This window comes from Bacillus rossius, chromosome 2 (genome assembly GCF_032445375.1).
Source record: "Bacillus rossius redtenbacheri isolate Brsri chromosome 2, Brsri_v3, whole genome shotgun sequence".
In the NCBI taxonomy this organism is placed as follows: Eukaryota; Metazoa; Arthropoda; class Insecta; order Phasmatodea; family Bacillidae; genus Bacillus; species Bacillus rossius.
The window spans coordinates 104,205,745-104,224,442 of record NC_086331.1 but is presented as its reverse complement, the minus strand read 5'-3'; the positions used below and the strand labels follow the sequence as shown (position 1 = coordinate 104,224,442).

The 18,698-nt window shown below is 33.6% G+C and overlaps 1 protein-coding gene across 2 annotated transcripts in view; it reads left to right on the top strand.

The window, feature by feature from the left end:
* LOC134529543 (ras-related protein Rab6) overlaps window positions 1-18,698 on the top strand; it is a 112,353-nt gene that overhangs the window by 20,201 nt on the left and 73,454 nt on the right. For both annotated transcript variants that reach the window (XM_063363745.1, XM_063363746.1), the window contains exons 4-6: window positions 6,760-6,865; window positions 7,851-8,056; window positions 10,846-10,912. In XM_063363745.1, coding sequence (XP_063219815.1) covers window positions 6,760-6,865; window positions 7,851-8,056; window positions 10,846-10,912 — 379 coding nt within the window. The remainder of the gene's footprint in view (window positions 1-6,759; window positions 6,866-7,850; window positions 8,057-10,845; window positions 10,913-18,698) is intronic.

The window sequence follows — 18,698 nt, the reverse complement described above, 5'->3', positions numbered from 1 at the left end:
TGTTATGAATTTTATATTTCGTACAAAGATTTGGCATGTTTCAAATGGCAGAATTGTTTAAAGAAACCGTAACATAGACAGTTTTTCTTTATGGTGTATTTCAGCAGTGAGTAATATTTATTTTTGGTTAATCATTATTGATTTATAATTATTGATATCTTGTGCAGTTATTTTAAGTGAGTAATAATTTTATTAGTTCATGTTTTTAAATTTATTTTTATTTAAATGTTATTTCTAATAAATAAAAATAGGCTAGGATTCTTAAATACTTGAAAAAGAAAAGAAAGCCAAAAACCCCAGCCATGTTATCTTGTTTTTAATCATTGTTTAAAATGGAATTTCAATACCTTAAGTAGTTTACCAATAATTAACAGTTTAATGATTTGGTTAGGTTAGGTTAGTGACATTTAAATATATTTGTGTAAACGCTTGGTTAGGTTAGTGTTTAAAATATTGTAAACAACTTGTAAATGGTTGCTTACGTTTGGCTAGGTCCAGCTACATTAATAACAATTTATGTATCCAATACATTTTAAGTAAGTTTTTTATTAGTATATGAGACTTAACCCAAGAAACCTAACTTTTTACAAGAATTGGCAACACTCACCAAATTCTAACCTCTGTAACTTACCATTAATTAATTAACCTCTGCATGGAAAATTTAATCTTAATATAAATAATGATCCTGAAATGGCAACAACAATATCTGGAACTACAATAGATGCTGTTTTTACACAAACTTTGTAATGTCTAGAGACAAAACGTATGTTTCATATTTTAGTTACCCTAAAACTATATCAACATTAGTGTAAATATAGTAGAAATAAATTCAAAAATTTAACTGATATTTTGGCTATAATGTTTTCATTTTGATCCTTTAAATACTTTTCTAAAGTCCTATTAATACTGGATAAGTTTTTTAGAAAATTATCTTCTTACTTACTCTCTCTTTTTTTTACCCCTTACGATATACTTACGAGTCGAGGTTTGAATGGCCAAAGAAGTTTCATTTCTATTACGGGTACGGAGTTACACTGACCTTTTATTTTTTCAAATTAATTGTTCTATTTCTAAAGGTGAAGAAAGAGAGTGAGCTAAAATTAGAAGACTTAGTTTTGAATAGAAGATCTTGCATTTGTTCAGTCACCAACCATTTGAACATTGAATATGGCTATAATATGTTTTACTTAATCCAGAATGTCATTAATGTCAAAGAGAGAAGTTATTTTAGGTAAAATGTCTGATTTAATACAATTTCTTGGACATACACCATTGCAGTTTTGCACTGTTTGTCATTGCGTGAATCATTTAAAGATCGTAAAATGTCTGGTAGAATTTTATGCTGCAAACGGACGGAGGTTAACAAGACTTGCTCAATCACGTCACGTAGCTGGAACAGACCCAAGGCCACAGCCCACACTCCTGTATAAGTCCCAAAGCCTACATTACTGCACAGGTGCAAGAGGGTAGGAAAAGGAAATTTGGCCAGCGCAAGGGGAAATCGCAGTCTGCCACCACTTAAATTATTTTTAGGAATGACGTTAAATCAAGATCTCCAGCTAAATAAAATGAAAGAACAAAAAATCACTCGGATAAAACATAATTTACCCTTATAAAGTCTATCTCACAAGTATGCAAGTTCTTTTGATATTTCAAACCACAGTGTTCATATTCCAAAAATAAATTACACTTATTCAGGTAAAGCTAACCTCGTAAGTCTATACATCTTTTTTACATTTTCAATCACACTATTCACATAAAAATGATTCATACTTATAGAGTTGATTGCACAAATCAATAACTCTTCTCCACACGAATAAAACAAATTTATATACTTTAAGTAGAATAAAAGAAGTATGGTAGCATCAATCTTTAGCCGTTACGAAAATTGATGATTAGACAAACACAAGCAGTGTTACAAGAATTCCGTAGCGTCTACTGCTGCGTCATTTCTACCTCTCCCCTGCCATCCCCCCTTCCGGCTGTTACAATTAGCATACAGCATGCTATGCTATGTACCTATCCCGTCCCCTTTTCTTGGTCGTCTTTCCATTTGACTGCTAGTGCATGCGTTGTAGTGGTGTCGCCATTGATGCACTCTCCTCTACCAGTTCCCCCACCATGTACCTAACTATTCCCCTACCACGTACCTAACTATTCCCTCATATGATCAGAATTTTTGCAACCCTCAAATTGTAGTTCCGAAGCAAAGAAGTTTCGCTTCAAAAATTTATGTTTTTTAACTTAAGGTAGTTGTGTAACTTTGTTACACTCCAAAGACCGCCGGACTAGCTCAGATATTTTACGTTTTGGTCTTGGAAGGGTATCTCACTTGCAAATTCGGATGCTGAAAAAGTGAGGTTATGTTTCCCTCAGAATATTAGTTATGGGCGATGTTGAATTTCAATGATGTTCCTCGTACACAAAATGTTTTTCACTGATTATTTATTTATACCTTACGAATCCACCTGACATTTGCCACCATCTTGCGACCACACCATTTACAAGTTGAAAACAGTATTTTCCTTTCTCACAACAAACAAGCTTCATTAATTTGGTTCACACGCTGACTGGCCGAAAATTGAATTAATAAAACAGTTCGAAATTAAGTCCCGCAGTTGCACTTAACTTTCGGTACAATGCCGAAGGACAATGTCCTCGGAAACAGTGACAAACTTTGGTAAGTCCTGTTTTGGGCGATTACCGACGACTGTTGTCAAAAAATTCTAATTGTGTCCAAAAAAACGAAAATAAGGTAGATTATAAACCGGTGACGCCCGGACCACAGCCGCGAAATTTACTCGTTAAATCTTCATAGTTAAGTTGTGAGCCACCTACTCAACTAACCACCTCCTCAGTCGCTGTTCAGTAGATGACTGAGGAACCAAAACGACACACTGGTCTCAGGAGAGACCAAGGATTGCACCATGACGTAACTTTCGGCCAATCACAGCACAGTATCCAGCACTCCCTCCAACACCAGCCAATCACAGAACAAATTACAATACATAAAAAAAAAAACCTGTACACACATAACTCGGGGCTTCCCTTGATCTGTCTCTTTTCAATTTCACATCAAAATCGGAGACTCCCAGAATATTTTCTCACGCTAGTTGCTCTGTCTCTCTCTTACACAGGATGCATTATTATCGTTTTATCGCCTCAGCGTCACTGTGTCGACGCACACCTTTCTTTCTCACTCTAACTGCCACACAACTGGCTCACATGATTTCATCATCCCATGGACAAAATTACAAAAGAAAAATATATGTTACAGTGCATTTGCGCATATAAACAAAATATTTAAAGCTTAAAAAAACATTTTAAAACACATAAAAACGTAATTATTTAGGTAGAATTTGGTAAATTTACAGTTACATGGCTGTTTCATAATAAAGCAAATAGGCTTAAGCAATACACAAATATTAGAAACTGTAATTAATTGAGAGAGTACATTAATAAAACATAAGGAAACACAAATATTAACATGGAAAACAATTATAAACGGTAAAATATCATCATGAAAGTTATTTGAAAAGATTCATTGTAAGTTTCAATGATTTACTACATGTACCACAGTTAGGTTATGCCTGAAAATTATTTAAACAACTTACATACTGTATTACTGTTAAAACATATTATTCATAAAAACTTAAAGAAAAATTGGGGAAGGCACTGTCCTGCAATGCTACAACTTAAGTTGAAATACATCACTCAAATTGCCCTAATTAGAATTTTTTGTACATTAATGACAGATGTTTGGTAGAAAAATGTGTAAAAATGTAATTGAATGAAGAACTGACCACTGAAAATAAAGCCATTCGTTAGATGGCACTCACAGTTGTCCCATTCACTGCAGTGATGTGGTAGGGTAAACAGACTATGTTTTAGGAATATGCAAGACAGAGAGAGACTGTAAAGCTGCATGAGAGTGACATCTTTGAACATGTGCAAGACCATTGCCCACCCCTACAATAAATGTTCACAGTTTTCATTTGGATGTACATCTGCTCAGAATGTAAATACAAAGTAGTGGCTACAATAGTTTTGTTAGAAATTTAAGCATCCAAGCTGCTATTGGACTTAATTCTATTTTAATAAAAGATTGTCATCCCATATGCAGATTAGAGGAATGATTTGGTTAAGCCATCAATTAATATTTTCTGTGTACAAGATGTTTGCTCTCATAATGTTGCCTTTTTTCTTTAGTATGCAGTTACATTAAGTTCTTATAGTTAGGTCAATACTTCAAGGTGTGTTGTTAGTTTTGAATTATATATTTATATTATAGATCACGTATTGGTACTATACTTTTCATTTGACTGCATTTGCAACGCTTTTTATGTGGTAATGGCATTTGTTGGTGTTATGTATGTGGATAAAAATTAAGATAAGCAAAGTCTGTATTAAAATTGGGATTTCTTTGTTTAAATGTGCCTTTTTTTTTTTTTTTTTCAAATAAAATATAAATTTTGCATACCCTTTCTTCACCCAGTTGTAAGGAATACTTTTTTTTTGCAACTATTCATGAGGAACTAAGGCGTACATCTAATTGCAAAATATGCTCATAAAATTGATTTCCAATGAGATAAATGTTTATTGATTATTACATATTGTAACTTTTCATAAATAACAGGGTTGTGTAATTGTAATTGCTGTTAGAATAAAATTGCATATCACTGTTTTCCATTTAATTTATTTAGCATTTTAATACAAAACCAAAGCAATGAAAGAAAGATTTGTTTTAAAGTATGAATGCATGTGTAGTTTTTAAAACTAGCTACAGCTAGATTTGTGACATAGCCAACATAGGTAACCCACACTTGTAATTTGCTTTTTATATGCGGTATTGCTGAAACACACTCCTGGGACAGGTGGGTTTTTTTTTTTTTTGTGTTACACTACAGCAGTCATAAATATTATTGTTGGAAGTTTTTGTCTGTAGCATCACTTTAAACATGTTTATTGTTTTACTGTCACTGATAAGAAATATGCAAATGCGTGACAAATGTGGCAGTTGTTGCTATTGCTCACTTGGTGATAAAGAAACCTGTTAGACTTAGGCACTATCTTATTTGCCGAGGTTTTTTTATTTTCTTGACATTGCTATTTATTCAAGGATTTTCCTGTAAATTCATTCAAGTAGCCTTCTTTCATTTGTTATTGGGTCATAAATGTTATCACTAGATATGTACTAAGCATTTTCTTATAGCAGTTAAACATGGTGACGTTGGTAGGGAAATTCGAGAAAACCTGATATTATCCAAGAATATTGTGCATCAGAAAAAATGTGGGAAATCTCCAGGAATTTATTGATCCTTCAGGAGATTCGGCGTTCTTCATCCATGCTGTAATTATCGTCTAACAGATAACAAAGTAGTTAGTTGACTGTGACTGTGCACAGTGCAAATGACTACAATATGGAAAACATATTTTATAGCTATGGATTGCAATATAAATATTTATTTTCAAGATAAGATGCCATGGGAGAATTAGCATCTGCATATGGAAGTATAATCAACAATCTCGACACTATTTATGTTTTAATTTGTGATGCTTGGATAAACACTTATAGAATATTTTACCATGCTCCATCCCAATTTTTAAAATACAAATTGCAGTCTAATATCTTTATCATTGATGATTTCAGTATAACACAAATTTCTGGTTTCTGTTTATTTTCTTATGGTATATTTTTTAGCTATTAATTGTTTTATAACGGCTAATGCTTGTTTTTGTAAACTTTATTGTGTCAATAGTAGGCAACACTTCATCTAATAAACCAGTTTCATTGTTCCTGCAAGGTACATTTGCGCGGATAGTAATGTCATTTGTATGTGATTTGGCTTTTGTTACAATATGTTTACGTGTAACATAGTATTACAAAGAATGCATAGAAATTTGGTATAAAATGAGTTGAACCGTATAGGAAATTGATAGTTACTTTCTGGAAAACCTGGAAATACCCAGGAATTTATTTTAGGTTTTGAGTAGTCACCCTTTAAAAAGTCATGCAAATGGTCTTAATTATAAACTCTAGTGTGAATTTTTACCACTTTTATACAATATTTAGTAATAATAGGTTTTAAGATTATAATTTTTAGTGCACTACTTTAAAATAAGATGATGTTTTTTTTTAACCAGTTGTGGAATGCTTTAATCATTATTGTTTGCAACAGAGCAAGGTGGTGCAGTGATGTGATGCTGAATGTGAATTCTGAAAGACTTTGTTTGAATCCTTGTCAGGCCTGATTGTGTTTTTCTTTGGTTTCTTACCAAATGCAAAGGCAAATTCTTTCACCTAGTCGGTTGATACTTCGAAGGCCGGCTATTTGTGGCATCTTGTTAGATAGCAGTCAGAAAATTAGAGTTAATGAAATGCACAATGATTGTAGCTACTTCCATAGATAACTTTACAACATTGTACATGAATTACATTATATAAATATTCTTTTTATTGCTGACTTCCTTTATAAGCCCTCTCATAGACATAGATGTAAATCTCAAAAAAATATTTATGACTTTTTTTAATAGTTTGTGATTTAGTATCTCATCTACAGTGTCTCCTTCAATATGCAAGCATACTGTCAGTGTGTTACAGGCTAGTGTTGTTGAATGATAACATGGTTGCCTTTTGTATTTTGCCTTTTTTTTTATAAATATATGTTTTATGGTTTGCTTTCTGTAGCTAATAATGTTTTAGTTGTGTAATGTATTGATAATTCAGTAGACTAATAATAATTTTTTTTCACTTAACAGGTTCGTCTTCAACTGTGGGATACTGCAGGACAGGAAAGGTTCAGGAGTCTAATACCTTCCTATATTCGTGATTCAACGGTAGCTGTTGTTGTCTACGACATAACCAGTAAGCTGTGTATTTAGCAATATAGTATTACCTACAGCCAAGTTGTCTACATTCTGGAAAGTCGAGGAATTTACCTACTTAAAATCCTGGAAAATTCATGGAAATCCCCAGTGATAGTATTCTGAGAGGAAAATTTCATGATTGTTATCATCCCAACTGTGGAAGAAATGTTTTCAAATGGTGTTTTAGTGCGCAGTCATACAAATCATAAAATGGCATATGCACGGTTGTGTTTGAATTTTAATTTTTTTAATATAATTATAGGCCAGCCGTGGGAATAGTGGAGGATGTATTTTTGTTATATGTTTCAGAAAATCACAAAAATAGGTAAATTATTTTTTAACGATAGTCAGGGAAATTTACAATTTTTGTCACTGAAAGTCAAAAAAAAATTTTGAAAATTTTTGTGGACATCCTGTTTATGTTTTAAGCATAATTTTTCTATTCACCAACTGTTGATATACTCTATTATTTTCAGTGTATTATTAATGATAATATTTAATTATTAGTGTTGAACATACTTATTGGTATGTAAAAGTATACAAACAATTTCACCTAAGATTACGTTCCATTCGTCAAAGGGAGGGCTTGCACCCTTAAACTTAGAAATCATTAGGCAAAATGCAGTCCCAACTGCGAGTGAAGAAAGCAAGTGATATGTCCTTGAAGCTCCCTTTCACATTAATAAGCTGCCATGTTGTAATTATAAAATATGAAATCCACATATTTTGTTCTGGTATAACTTTGTGTTCACATGTAATGAATGTATGATTGAGCCAAAGGTATATTTTATGCTTAGTGTTTTATTGATCATGGTTTTTATAAGTTAATTGCCGGTGTGTAGAAATAATATTTTATCATTGCATTAACAGGGGAAATATCAACATTAATGTTATTTGTTATATGAAAATACACATTTCTGTTGTTTGATATTTTGAGAAATAAAAGAAACTTTATGGCATGCATGATTTTGTTTCTTTTTTAGATGCAAATTCATTCCACCAAACATCCAAATGGATTGATGATGTTCGGACAGAGCGTGGAAGTGATGTGATAATCATGTTAGTGGGTAACAAGACAGATCTGTCTGATAAACGACAAGTATCAACAGAAGAAGGAGAGCGCAAGGCGAAGGAGCTTAATGTTATGTTTATTGAGACGAGCGCAAAAGCAGGCTATAATGTTAAACAGGTATTTATAGTTTTTTTATTTATATTTAGTTTATGAATGGTGAAAGTTTTTAGGATAATGTATTAATACATGCAAACATGTTGTAAAAATCGAGACCTCCGGCTTGCTCAAAATTGGTCTAAATTGCTTATACATAAACTAGTGAAGAGATTTGAATGAAATATTGAAATATTTTTTAATAAAAAAAATTGTACTATCAATAATTGATTATTGAAATAGTCTGTCGAACAACCATTACTGATTTTGATTGCTTTTTATTAATCCTTTATGAAAATTTACAAGTCACCATGGCTGTTATCTTCCGACCATGTAAACAAGTATGTCATGAAAAATACAAACAGGCCGCACAAAACATCTTCACTGGCTCAGGCACAAATTAACTGTTCGCTTGGTACCTAAAGTGAAAATTATATACTAGTTTTCGGTAAATCCCAGGGTTGCTTGCAACTCATGGTACAAGTGTAAGGATTCCATCCTTGGAACAATGACAAAGTTACACTTATCATTGTGGGCTATTACCGACCACTGAGGTCGAACAAATTCTAATCTTAAATCTCCAAAAATATTTCAAGTTCAGCGTAGCTCTCGGATCACAGCCGCATAATTATCTAATTACATTATTATGTTAATTGTGAGCCGTTACCCGACCACGACCTCGCGACCTTTCGGTACTATGATCACACGCTTACTACCTACCATGGCCGCCCTTTGCCCTTGGAAAGGGCGAAGGATGATCATGTGAGGTAATTACCAACCAATCTCTCAAATGCACATAAAAATATCAGCCAATACTGGCACATGGCAAAAGCATCTCAACCAACTTACGAGTCTTTCTCATGATTGTAGAATTCACATTCCTCTTACTGTTTCTTTCTATCCTGTTCCTTCTGATGAGATCTTGCTTCACAAAGAATCATGCCTAAAAAGAAAATTATGTGAACACATATACAATCTTAAGCTACCAAGAAAAAATTCTTTAAAAAAAAATACCTTCAACAAATTTTTCACAGTTGATTTACAATTTGTTACATGCACATTAATATTTTTTCGCGCACGTACGTATTTACTTTGTACGGGAGGAATTTCAAGTAATGTAGTGTTAGGTGTGAAAAAGTTTTTACTTATTCCTGAAATATAGTTGGTGTTGAAATTCCACTGCCGAAATGATAAAACGGTCAGTTTTCCACACGTGTTAACCTAAATATACAACAGCATTATGTCGGAACAAGCAAATAAGAAACGAAAAGCCAGTTCCCAGAAATATCGTAAAGAGTACAGTGAAGAGTGGCCGTGTTTGGTTTCATCAGATGTGTCGTCAAACTTCGTTCATTGCAAATATGTATCTGCAATTTTAACGTAGCGCATGGTGGACGTGATGATTGTCGTAGACACGTACTTTCTCCAAAACATGAAAACAAGAAGAAACTTTGCTTGCAGGTTAAACCTTTGATTATAAAAGTTTTTTTTTTAAATTGATACTATAGTACTTCAGTACTTTTTGAAATTTATCCACTGCGTTTCTAGAAAGTTGTGCAGCTTTTTTTTTTTTTTTTTTTTTGTTAATTTCTACCCTAGTTTGTGCAGTGATGACATTGAAATGACTCTTAATTTAATTTTTGATGCTGAAACATGTTTCGAGCAAACTGAGAGCTGAGAGAACCTAAATTTTAAATGAGTATTTAAAAAAAACAATTAAGTGAAGATATACAAACACAGAGCAATCCTACATAATGCGATGATCAGGTACGTCAATTACAAGTAACGTTTGTAATTAATTTTGGTTACTACTGAAAGCTACTGATAAGTGTCTGATACTACCACTGATAGGTCTTGTTAAAGGTTGACATCTCTGGTATACTTTCACACCGTATAAGGGAAATCGAGCCTAGTACCCACACGAGCCACGTTACCCATCCACATGGTGGCGCCCATGTCCGCGGTCCACAACCCACCTGATTAGTTAATCACGTAAATCCCCCGGCGTAGTATCATATGATGTTGTTATGCTAGTCCTTCCCTTGGCCAATAATAAGTCATAAAAATTCTAATTTAAAAGCACTAGCTAAAATTGTACGTTCATTCAAGTGTATGACATCAATCACTTTTTTCTATGGCAGAGTGCTTTTTTCTACATGTTTTGTTCTTTGCCGTTCTCGCCCGAGTGTATGTAATACCGTACACTAGCCTCGGCCGGCATTTTGTGTGCCTGCTGTGTAGTCATGTGAGGGATGAGAGGTCAATAACAGCCTGTGCGGATTGTAAATTTATCTGTGCTGTTATGATGCACTGTACAAAATCATCAGGACAAGGAGTTTAACAGGCAGGGATATTCCCAGTATGTCTGCAATTGTAGATATTTCTGTCTTTCCGGCTTTGTCTCTTACCATGGAGTAATGTATTGCTTTATGTGTGTGCTATAAAGTTTTCATTATCTGGATTTCAGATACTGTTACACTTTTTTTAATTTACATGTTAAATGTTTTTACAATATAAAATAAAATTCATGTTGAGTACATTTTGAAGCAATACTTGTGTGTGGTTAGCTGAGTGACTGTGACTTTAAATTTAATTCATATTGTTTTTCTACAATGATGTGATACCATTCAAATGTTTGTGTATGTAGTTATTTTTTGTGTAGTCGAACATCTTATTCATTTAATGTTCAACCTGTTTTAAAATAATACAATATCAATAGAATGATTCCAGTAGTAGTTTTTTATGGCATTTGAGTACATAATTTTCACTCTTAGCAGTTTATTAGCTGTAACACGTGTGTTTTCTGCCCGCAGTTATTTCGGCGAGTTGCTGCAGCTCTTCCAGGCATGGACTCAACTGAGAATAAGCCTCCAGAAGATAGTATCCTTTACTTATCTTTTACAATCTTTATTTCTTTTTTAAGATTTTTTTTATTGAAAGCTTAATTATGAAAAAAAAAAAATGTATATATTTTGACATTATTTGCAAGGTAGGTGTTCTAAAGTCTGTTTTAATATGCTTTTATTATAAATTTGCTTTCATTGAAGATGTGTTTATGCCTCCATATGTAGAAGTTTTGAATGTTGGTTACATAATTTTATTACAAATTCTGCTGACTTTCAAGATACACTACCAAAGTGTAAAAACAGGTATATTGCAGGTAAGCTAAAAACTTATCTATGGTTTACATTATTGTTTGAACTTAATGCATTCACAAATGCTTCATTGATTTATAAATAATATGATACTATGATATTTCCTAGTCATTTATTACTTGCATTACCACTTATTAATAATCATAACATCCGTTGTAAATATTATATGTGAAAGCATTCATTAAAGGTAGTTTTATGGTTTTTGTTTAAAAAAAAGTATCTATGGTGGAGCAAAAATATTATATTATTTGGTGTAAAAAGGAATTAGTCAAAAATTTTTACTTTTATAATAGATTTGGATTTGAACAAAAATGTGAGTTTAAAAAATTTTAATAAAGCAAAAAATGTGTTTAGTTAAATGTCCAAATACATCTAATAGTATTAGGTTTACTATGAAATCATTTCACTAACTTTTAGCTGAATTATTTGCAGACTTTTGAGTTTTAATCTGTGCTTGATAGTGTTAGAAATATCTCTACCAGAAAAAAAGGCTTTGGTATAGATTTTGTAAGGATGGTAGAAAGGGCAGAATTTTTTTATCTCGGGAAACACTGCTCTGATGAACAGCAGTGTATATGTTAGATTAGCTAGATAAAATTTGGGTTCTACTGCAGTATTCTTCGATTGTTATCTACAGTAATATGGTGACTGAGTATACAATAGTCCTGTTCTCGGAGACATTTTTTAAACTTAAATAATTAGTTATGCCAGGAATTTGATTTATTGGTCAGGCAACCTGACCATTGTTAAATGATAATACCTACACTCTATTATAGTTAGGGGCCTGTTCTTTTCGCGATCGCGATTAAACGACGATAAACGCGAAATCACCATAAAATACAGTTTTTACGTGAAATCGCCATAACACAGCGTTTTTACATGAAATTTAGTATTAAAACGCGAAATTGCAGTGTTTTTACGCAAAATTTAAATACTGGGTAAAAGACTTGTCTCGTCACTGGTAAACAAACACCGCAACATGGCCGCCACTGAACATTAGTCATAAATGCACTAAAGCAAACAAAAGCAAACCCAAAAATATACTGTAAAAATACGCAAAACTACGGCGTTTATTTTCCTTTCCGGCATTATGTTTGGATTGATAAGACAAACAGGCGAGGTTTTAAAGCCTACGCACACCGCTCGGGGCACTGGCGTCAGCTTGGAACAGTGACACTGGCTAAATACAAAAGCAAGCAGATGATTGGGCAAACAGTGTTTGGAACAGCCTTACGTGAGTGGCCATACCACATTAGCCGGGGGCGTTGGCATATAGTTGGAACAGCGTCGTAATATCAAGCAGAAAGCATTTTAAATCGCGCCAAAAAGCGGAAAAATGTAAACAAGCATTCATTTTCGAATGGTGTGACGATGATGATTAGTTGGTCAACGGTGTGTTATAGATTTTTTTAAAGGGATTAATAGTTTGTCATATAAATATATGTAACCTATTTGTTTGGGGTATTCAGTAATGAGTAGGTTCAAGTAAAATTATTTATTCAACTTAAATAATTTCACATATATTTACAGTAGCACACACTTTTTTTTTTCAAGTTTTTAGCACCGCTTTTGTGTTTTTAAGTGAATTTTAGCACCGCTTTTGTGTTTTTAAGTGAATTTTAACACCGCTTTTACTAATTTTTAATGACGAAATCTGAACATTTTATTTACCACTTTCAGGGGGCCCTAATTATAGTATAAGTGAATGTGTTACTACCTATGTAACAACTTAGCACATAAGCTATGTCCATTGAGTAATTTAAAGTTAGCATACACTTAACCGCAAATAAGCTTATTGAGCATTGACAAACTTATGTTGTTTACTATTTACAAGACAATTACAACATTTTGATTTGTAAAACATTTTATGAACAGGTAGCTGTGTTTTAGTTAAAATAATGTATTTTAAGTGTATAGATTACTACTTTTCCTGTAAAAGTGGGTGTGTCTGGTTTATAAAACTGCCAAACACTGGCAACCAACAAAATAGTGTTTTACAGGAGGTCGTACTAAAAAAAAACTCTGATTGTATTGCTGTAAGAAACACGTGGAGCAGGTATTATTTATTTTTTCATAAGTTTATCAGTGTAAGTGTGCAGTTTTAATAGTGGTATATTAATTTTTGTCTGGTAAATGTGTTGTAATTGAAATTGGGTGAACTATGAATTTCTTAAAACACTATCTCTGAGCATAAAAGCAGCTTATATATCATATGTAGATTTCTCCATTATTACACCTGTGCATGGATAACTTCATTGAACCTTATATTGAGGCACAAGAACTATTTTTTAATTTCTCAAATCCTATTGGCTTTTATAGTTACTAATACAAAAGAACGTTTGCTTGAAAATAGGGTTTTTGAGTTAAGAAAATTTCCAATTTCAAATATGAAATGAAACTCCTCACTTCAAAATGGTGGTGTTGTAATGTCACTTTGTGAAACTGTACTTAACTTTCTACCCAACTCAGTATTTACATGACCAAGAATGGCTAAAACCATTGTCTCTGCGCCACATAAAAAAAATCTTAAATATTTTGTTTAAATGCCACGTGTACCAAAAAATCTTGAAAACCCCTGTAAATCTAGAAATCAGTATGTGATCAGGCTGTGATTGGCTGCAAAGATCAGGATGTTACAACTTTAAGTGTTGATTTGTTGGAAGTCTTTTACACATGTTGGCTTCTGTTCACGAACAAATGCACATTCAAATGGTAAAACTAAGTCTAGTGTCACTTGATAAAGTCAAATAAGCCTAGATCTAAGATTGAATTCAGATACATTAGTGTCGAAACCTACAAAGTAATTTGTTGTTGAAAGCGATAAAGTTTCTGAGTGTACAAGTATGCCTGAATAAGGTTGATGTGCAATAACTATAAATTTATACATTAGAATACTTAACATTCCCTGGGTGTTACCAAACAGTGAAGTCTATGAGTTTTTCTGTGGGCTCGAGTGCTGGTCATGTTAGACCATAACCTGTCAAGTGGGCGTATCTTAACTGCTGGCATATTGAGCCACAGCCAATAGCAACCTACCGAGCCTTCCTGCCTGCCAGTTGTCATGAGCCGCTATTACTGATAGTTGTTTTAACATCCTGTTCGATGAAACATTAATGTATTTTTCATAACCAGTATGCAGTCCATCATAATAAGTAGTTTGATAATACATACAGTAACTTGTATTCACAATACAGTATTTGTACTAATCATGACTTTTCAACCCAGCACTAATATAAACACAATTGAAATATTCCATGACCATCACAACCACACATGAGATTTAAAAAAAATCTTATGTTGAAAGAGTTAATCATTTTACAGCTATAATATTGTTTTTAATTTTTTGTAAAAGTCTTTTCAAATACAAAAAAGTCAGCTTCTTAATTAATTCACAGGCTCGATATAGCAAATAATTTGTGTACAGTAAACAAATTTTCTCAGAATTATTGAAACAAGCTAACATTTGCTACATGCATGTAGATTTACATCGACAGTGTAATTTTTTTGGACCATGAAATGCTAGGAGAAAATTTGGTCTTGGTGACGTCAAGCTAATCACAAAATTACTTTGGGCCAATTTAGAAACTTAAAAATGTATATTTTCAACACACATTTTTAGGTTTACAGGACTTGTTTTGGTCTCTGGATCACATGATTCTTTTATTTAGCCCTAATCATAAACACTGACAGAGTTTTAAATTCAATACCGTACACATGCATGTTACCTATTGTGGTGCTAAAGTATGATTATTTTTTTAGTTTGTATTGAATTCTATTGATTCAAGATTCAATAAAATATTATTGGTCTGCATGAAGATTGGCCCTGACACCATTCCTGCTGATTCTTATGAAAAATGACCTCCTGGATTCGAATAAGACCCCATCATTCACCGTTTTTTGGGGCAGGGGGCGCTCCGCTCCGCTCCCTTCCCCCACCTATTTTTATCACTTTTCAATAATTTGGACGGATGAAAAGGATTAGGGCGCGGTTACACGGGACGGGACCCTGAACTACTTCAGGTGAACATGTTTAAGTAAACACGTTTACAAACGCGAAAGTGTACGGTTACACGGTAGTTGCTGAAAAGTGTGTTCAGCTCTAAAACCGATTGTCTACTGTCAACGAATGTCTGTTGTTGATCTCTATTTTGTATCCAGAAAATGCGGGATTTTCACACTTGTTTATACAGTATTATCAGCAGAAATTGAATGTGTTTTCATATTGCTCAACACTTTTTTACAAATCGGGAATTCAAACAACATGCACAGTAAAACAATTTAAACTTATTTTTTATTATTGTTTGAGCGAGAGTGTTAAGTTTTAAGATAATTAAGGTCAGGATCAATTTTAAAAAAGTATATAATTACCTTTTGATATATTTTTTTTTTGCATTCGGTAAAATATTACTCTAACTTGTGCCAGGAACACTTTCCATCTTGAATTTCTGGAAAGAACTGTTTATATTCTAAACAGCCAATCAGAGGCTAATGTAGAAGATATGTCGATCTGAACTACTTTGCCAACCTGTTTAAGTTAAATGAGAAATGGCCTCGAACGAAACATGTTCAGACTGTGTGTAACCGCACTCAACAGCTGAACATGTTCACCTGAAGTAGTTCAGACTCCCGTGTAACCGCGCCCTTAGTTAAGCCTTTACATTCTTCTGAGGGGTTAAAGAGGTGAAACGGTTTAAAACATCAACATTTGTAGCAATGGGGTAGTTTGGGGGGGGGGGGGGGGATTTGCTACCTTAAATTGTAAAAAAAAAAATTAAGAATGATTGATTTCCCAGTTTTTTTAGCAATTTTTTCACTTGTTAAGGTTAATAAATAAATAGTAAAATAAAACATGCAAAGAATAATAAATAAAGAAGATAATTAGCTTCATTTGGTGCTTACTTTTCTTTTGTACTGAGGTAGAAGTTTCTCGTACCAAAAACCAGCAGTAATCTGCCAACTTGCTCACATTCCACTTCCCTGAAAATCTCCTCTAGAATTTATTGATGTCTTGATGGAACCATTTCCCGTGTTAATTAAAACTGCTTGTAAATTTTCAGGAAAGAGGTAGAGGTGTAAGTTTAGGAAATGCACTTTAAGAGACATGTACACCCCATGGTCCCAAACAAAAATATTTACATACCACCTTTTCGCATCAAACTTGAATTGATCAAACAGTATGTGAAAGCAAAGGACTAGAAAGGTGATGCAAATCAATTTTTGAAAACTAAATTTCCTTGTCTCAGTGAGACCAAATCAAGGAAGTAGTTTTCGTAGGCCCGCAGATTAGAAAACTTTTCTAAGATTCAAAATTTATTGAACACCTGAATCAAACAAGCTTGGTTTGCATTCCGAAACTAGTGAGAGAACTTTTTGGGTAACAACAAAAGTTATGATTATGTGGCTCATGTTGAGGAATTGCTGTCAGCGTACAAGGCCATGGGAGGTAGCATGTCTCTTAAAGTGCATTTTCTTCGCTTTCACCTGAACTTCTTCCCTGAAAATTTAGGAGCAGTTTCGGTTGAACACGGAGAACGGTTCCATCAAGACATCACACATCAGGGAAGTGGAATGTGAGCATGTTGGCAGAATACTGCTGGTTTTTGGTATAAGAAACTTCTACCTCAGGGTACAAAAGGAAAGGAAGCACCAGAGAAGCTACTTCTTTATTTATTATTCTTTACATGTTTTTATTTATTAATCTTTACAATTGAAAACATTAATTTAAAAACTGGGAAATCAATCATTTTTAATGAATTTAAGGTAGCAAACCCCCCCCCCCCCCTCCCCCCCCCCCCCAAATGTACCCTATTGCTACAAATGATCATGTTTTAAAACATTTCACCTCTTTAGCCCCTCAGAAGAAATGTAAAGGCTCAAATAACACTTTTCATCCCTTCAAATTATCAAAGTGATAAAAATAGGTGGGGGGGCCCTTGCCCAAAAAACGGTGGATTATGGGGGAAACCCGTGGTCATATTTCATTTCAGGAGGTCATTTTAAATATGAATCAGCAGTAATGGTGTCAGGGCTTAAAAAAAGAAGAAAAGAATTACAGACCAGTGCTATATTATGTGGAAACCTTGTGTGAGAAGATAAACTGATGAGTAAATAAAGATGCTAATCAGTCAAGTGCCATTCTTGCATTAGTACCCCTGTTACTGTATTAGGAGTTTTTACCCTTGTACCCTTTACTCAGGACCACTTCAGCAGAAAAATTTCATCAACTTGTGATCTTACTAAATATTGACTATACTTGCTTTACAGAGACTATGTGGATATAATTGGGGGTTGGGCCGGGGGGGGGGGGGAGTTATTGCTAGAAAAAGAAGAAAAAAATGTTCTCTAAACCTGTAACGATACATCTTAAAATACACAGCAAACCCCCAATGCCAAAATTCAGCACCCCTTTGACATCCGGTTATCAAAGTACTGTTTTGTGTGGAGGTAGTGCCAAGCAGTTTTTCGTTGAAACACGAACTTGTAACCCTCTCTGAGATCCCAGGTTTGTTTGCAACTGTAGAAGTGTCCCCAATGCCTGCATGTCCAGAACTGGCCCAGCATGCACCACACTTTGTGTCCCTAGAGACAGGAATCTAGAGTAATCAAGTCTGGCGAAGGTCTTGCGTGGTCAGTTCATCTTGTAGGGAGCAAGTGATCCAGATAACGGCACAAAGCAGGACTGTTGTATACATGCATTGTGAACCACCTCGCCTACAGTACATGCCCTAGTTGGCTGTTGCCTGGTCTTGCTTTCCCTGAGCTTGCTTATGGATGTCACTGCGGAGGAATGCCCTCTGTGCACTCAAAATCGTTACTTTTTTGGTTATTTAGTCCATTTTATGTTAGCTATCACCTGATTATGTTTGTCCCCATTATTTTTTTTTAAATTATACTTAAAAATAATTTAAAAACTTGTTTTCTTTGTCATTTTTGCAACATGATTGGGCAACAAATACTCAGCAATTTTCTAAAATCTTCAATATTTTTTTTTATTTTCCGTATATACGTAGATGCAATTTTTAGTTGTATGAAAATGAAAATCATTCATTATTATTGTAATTTTGAAACCTAGTTAATGTCTATCATTAAATAGGAATTTAAAGGGTGGCTGGTTGTCAGCCTCTATGAACATTTTCACTAATATTGTTTGTCTAAAAACTTATTTACTTAAAATTTGTTTTTGTTTTAGTTGTTAAGTTCACTGTTTGATAAATTTCTCTGAAGTTTGGAGAGGCTTCTCTGTTAACGTATAGTTCATGGCTATGTCGGGGACAATTAATTCATTAAATAATTGAAATATTTAGTTTTTGTAGAATATCATGATAATTTGGACTATATAAATTAGGAAAATATATTTGGAAAAGCATACTGTGTGGATTCTCCTGCATTCTTATTTTTCCTGCTTATGAGTATACATTTCTGTCACATTAGTTAAGCAATTTTAAGAAAAATGTGCCATCGTTGTATGCCGTTTTGATATTCTGATTTAAGGGACTTGCATGAGTAAATCA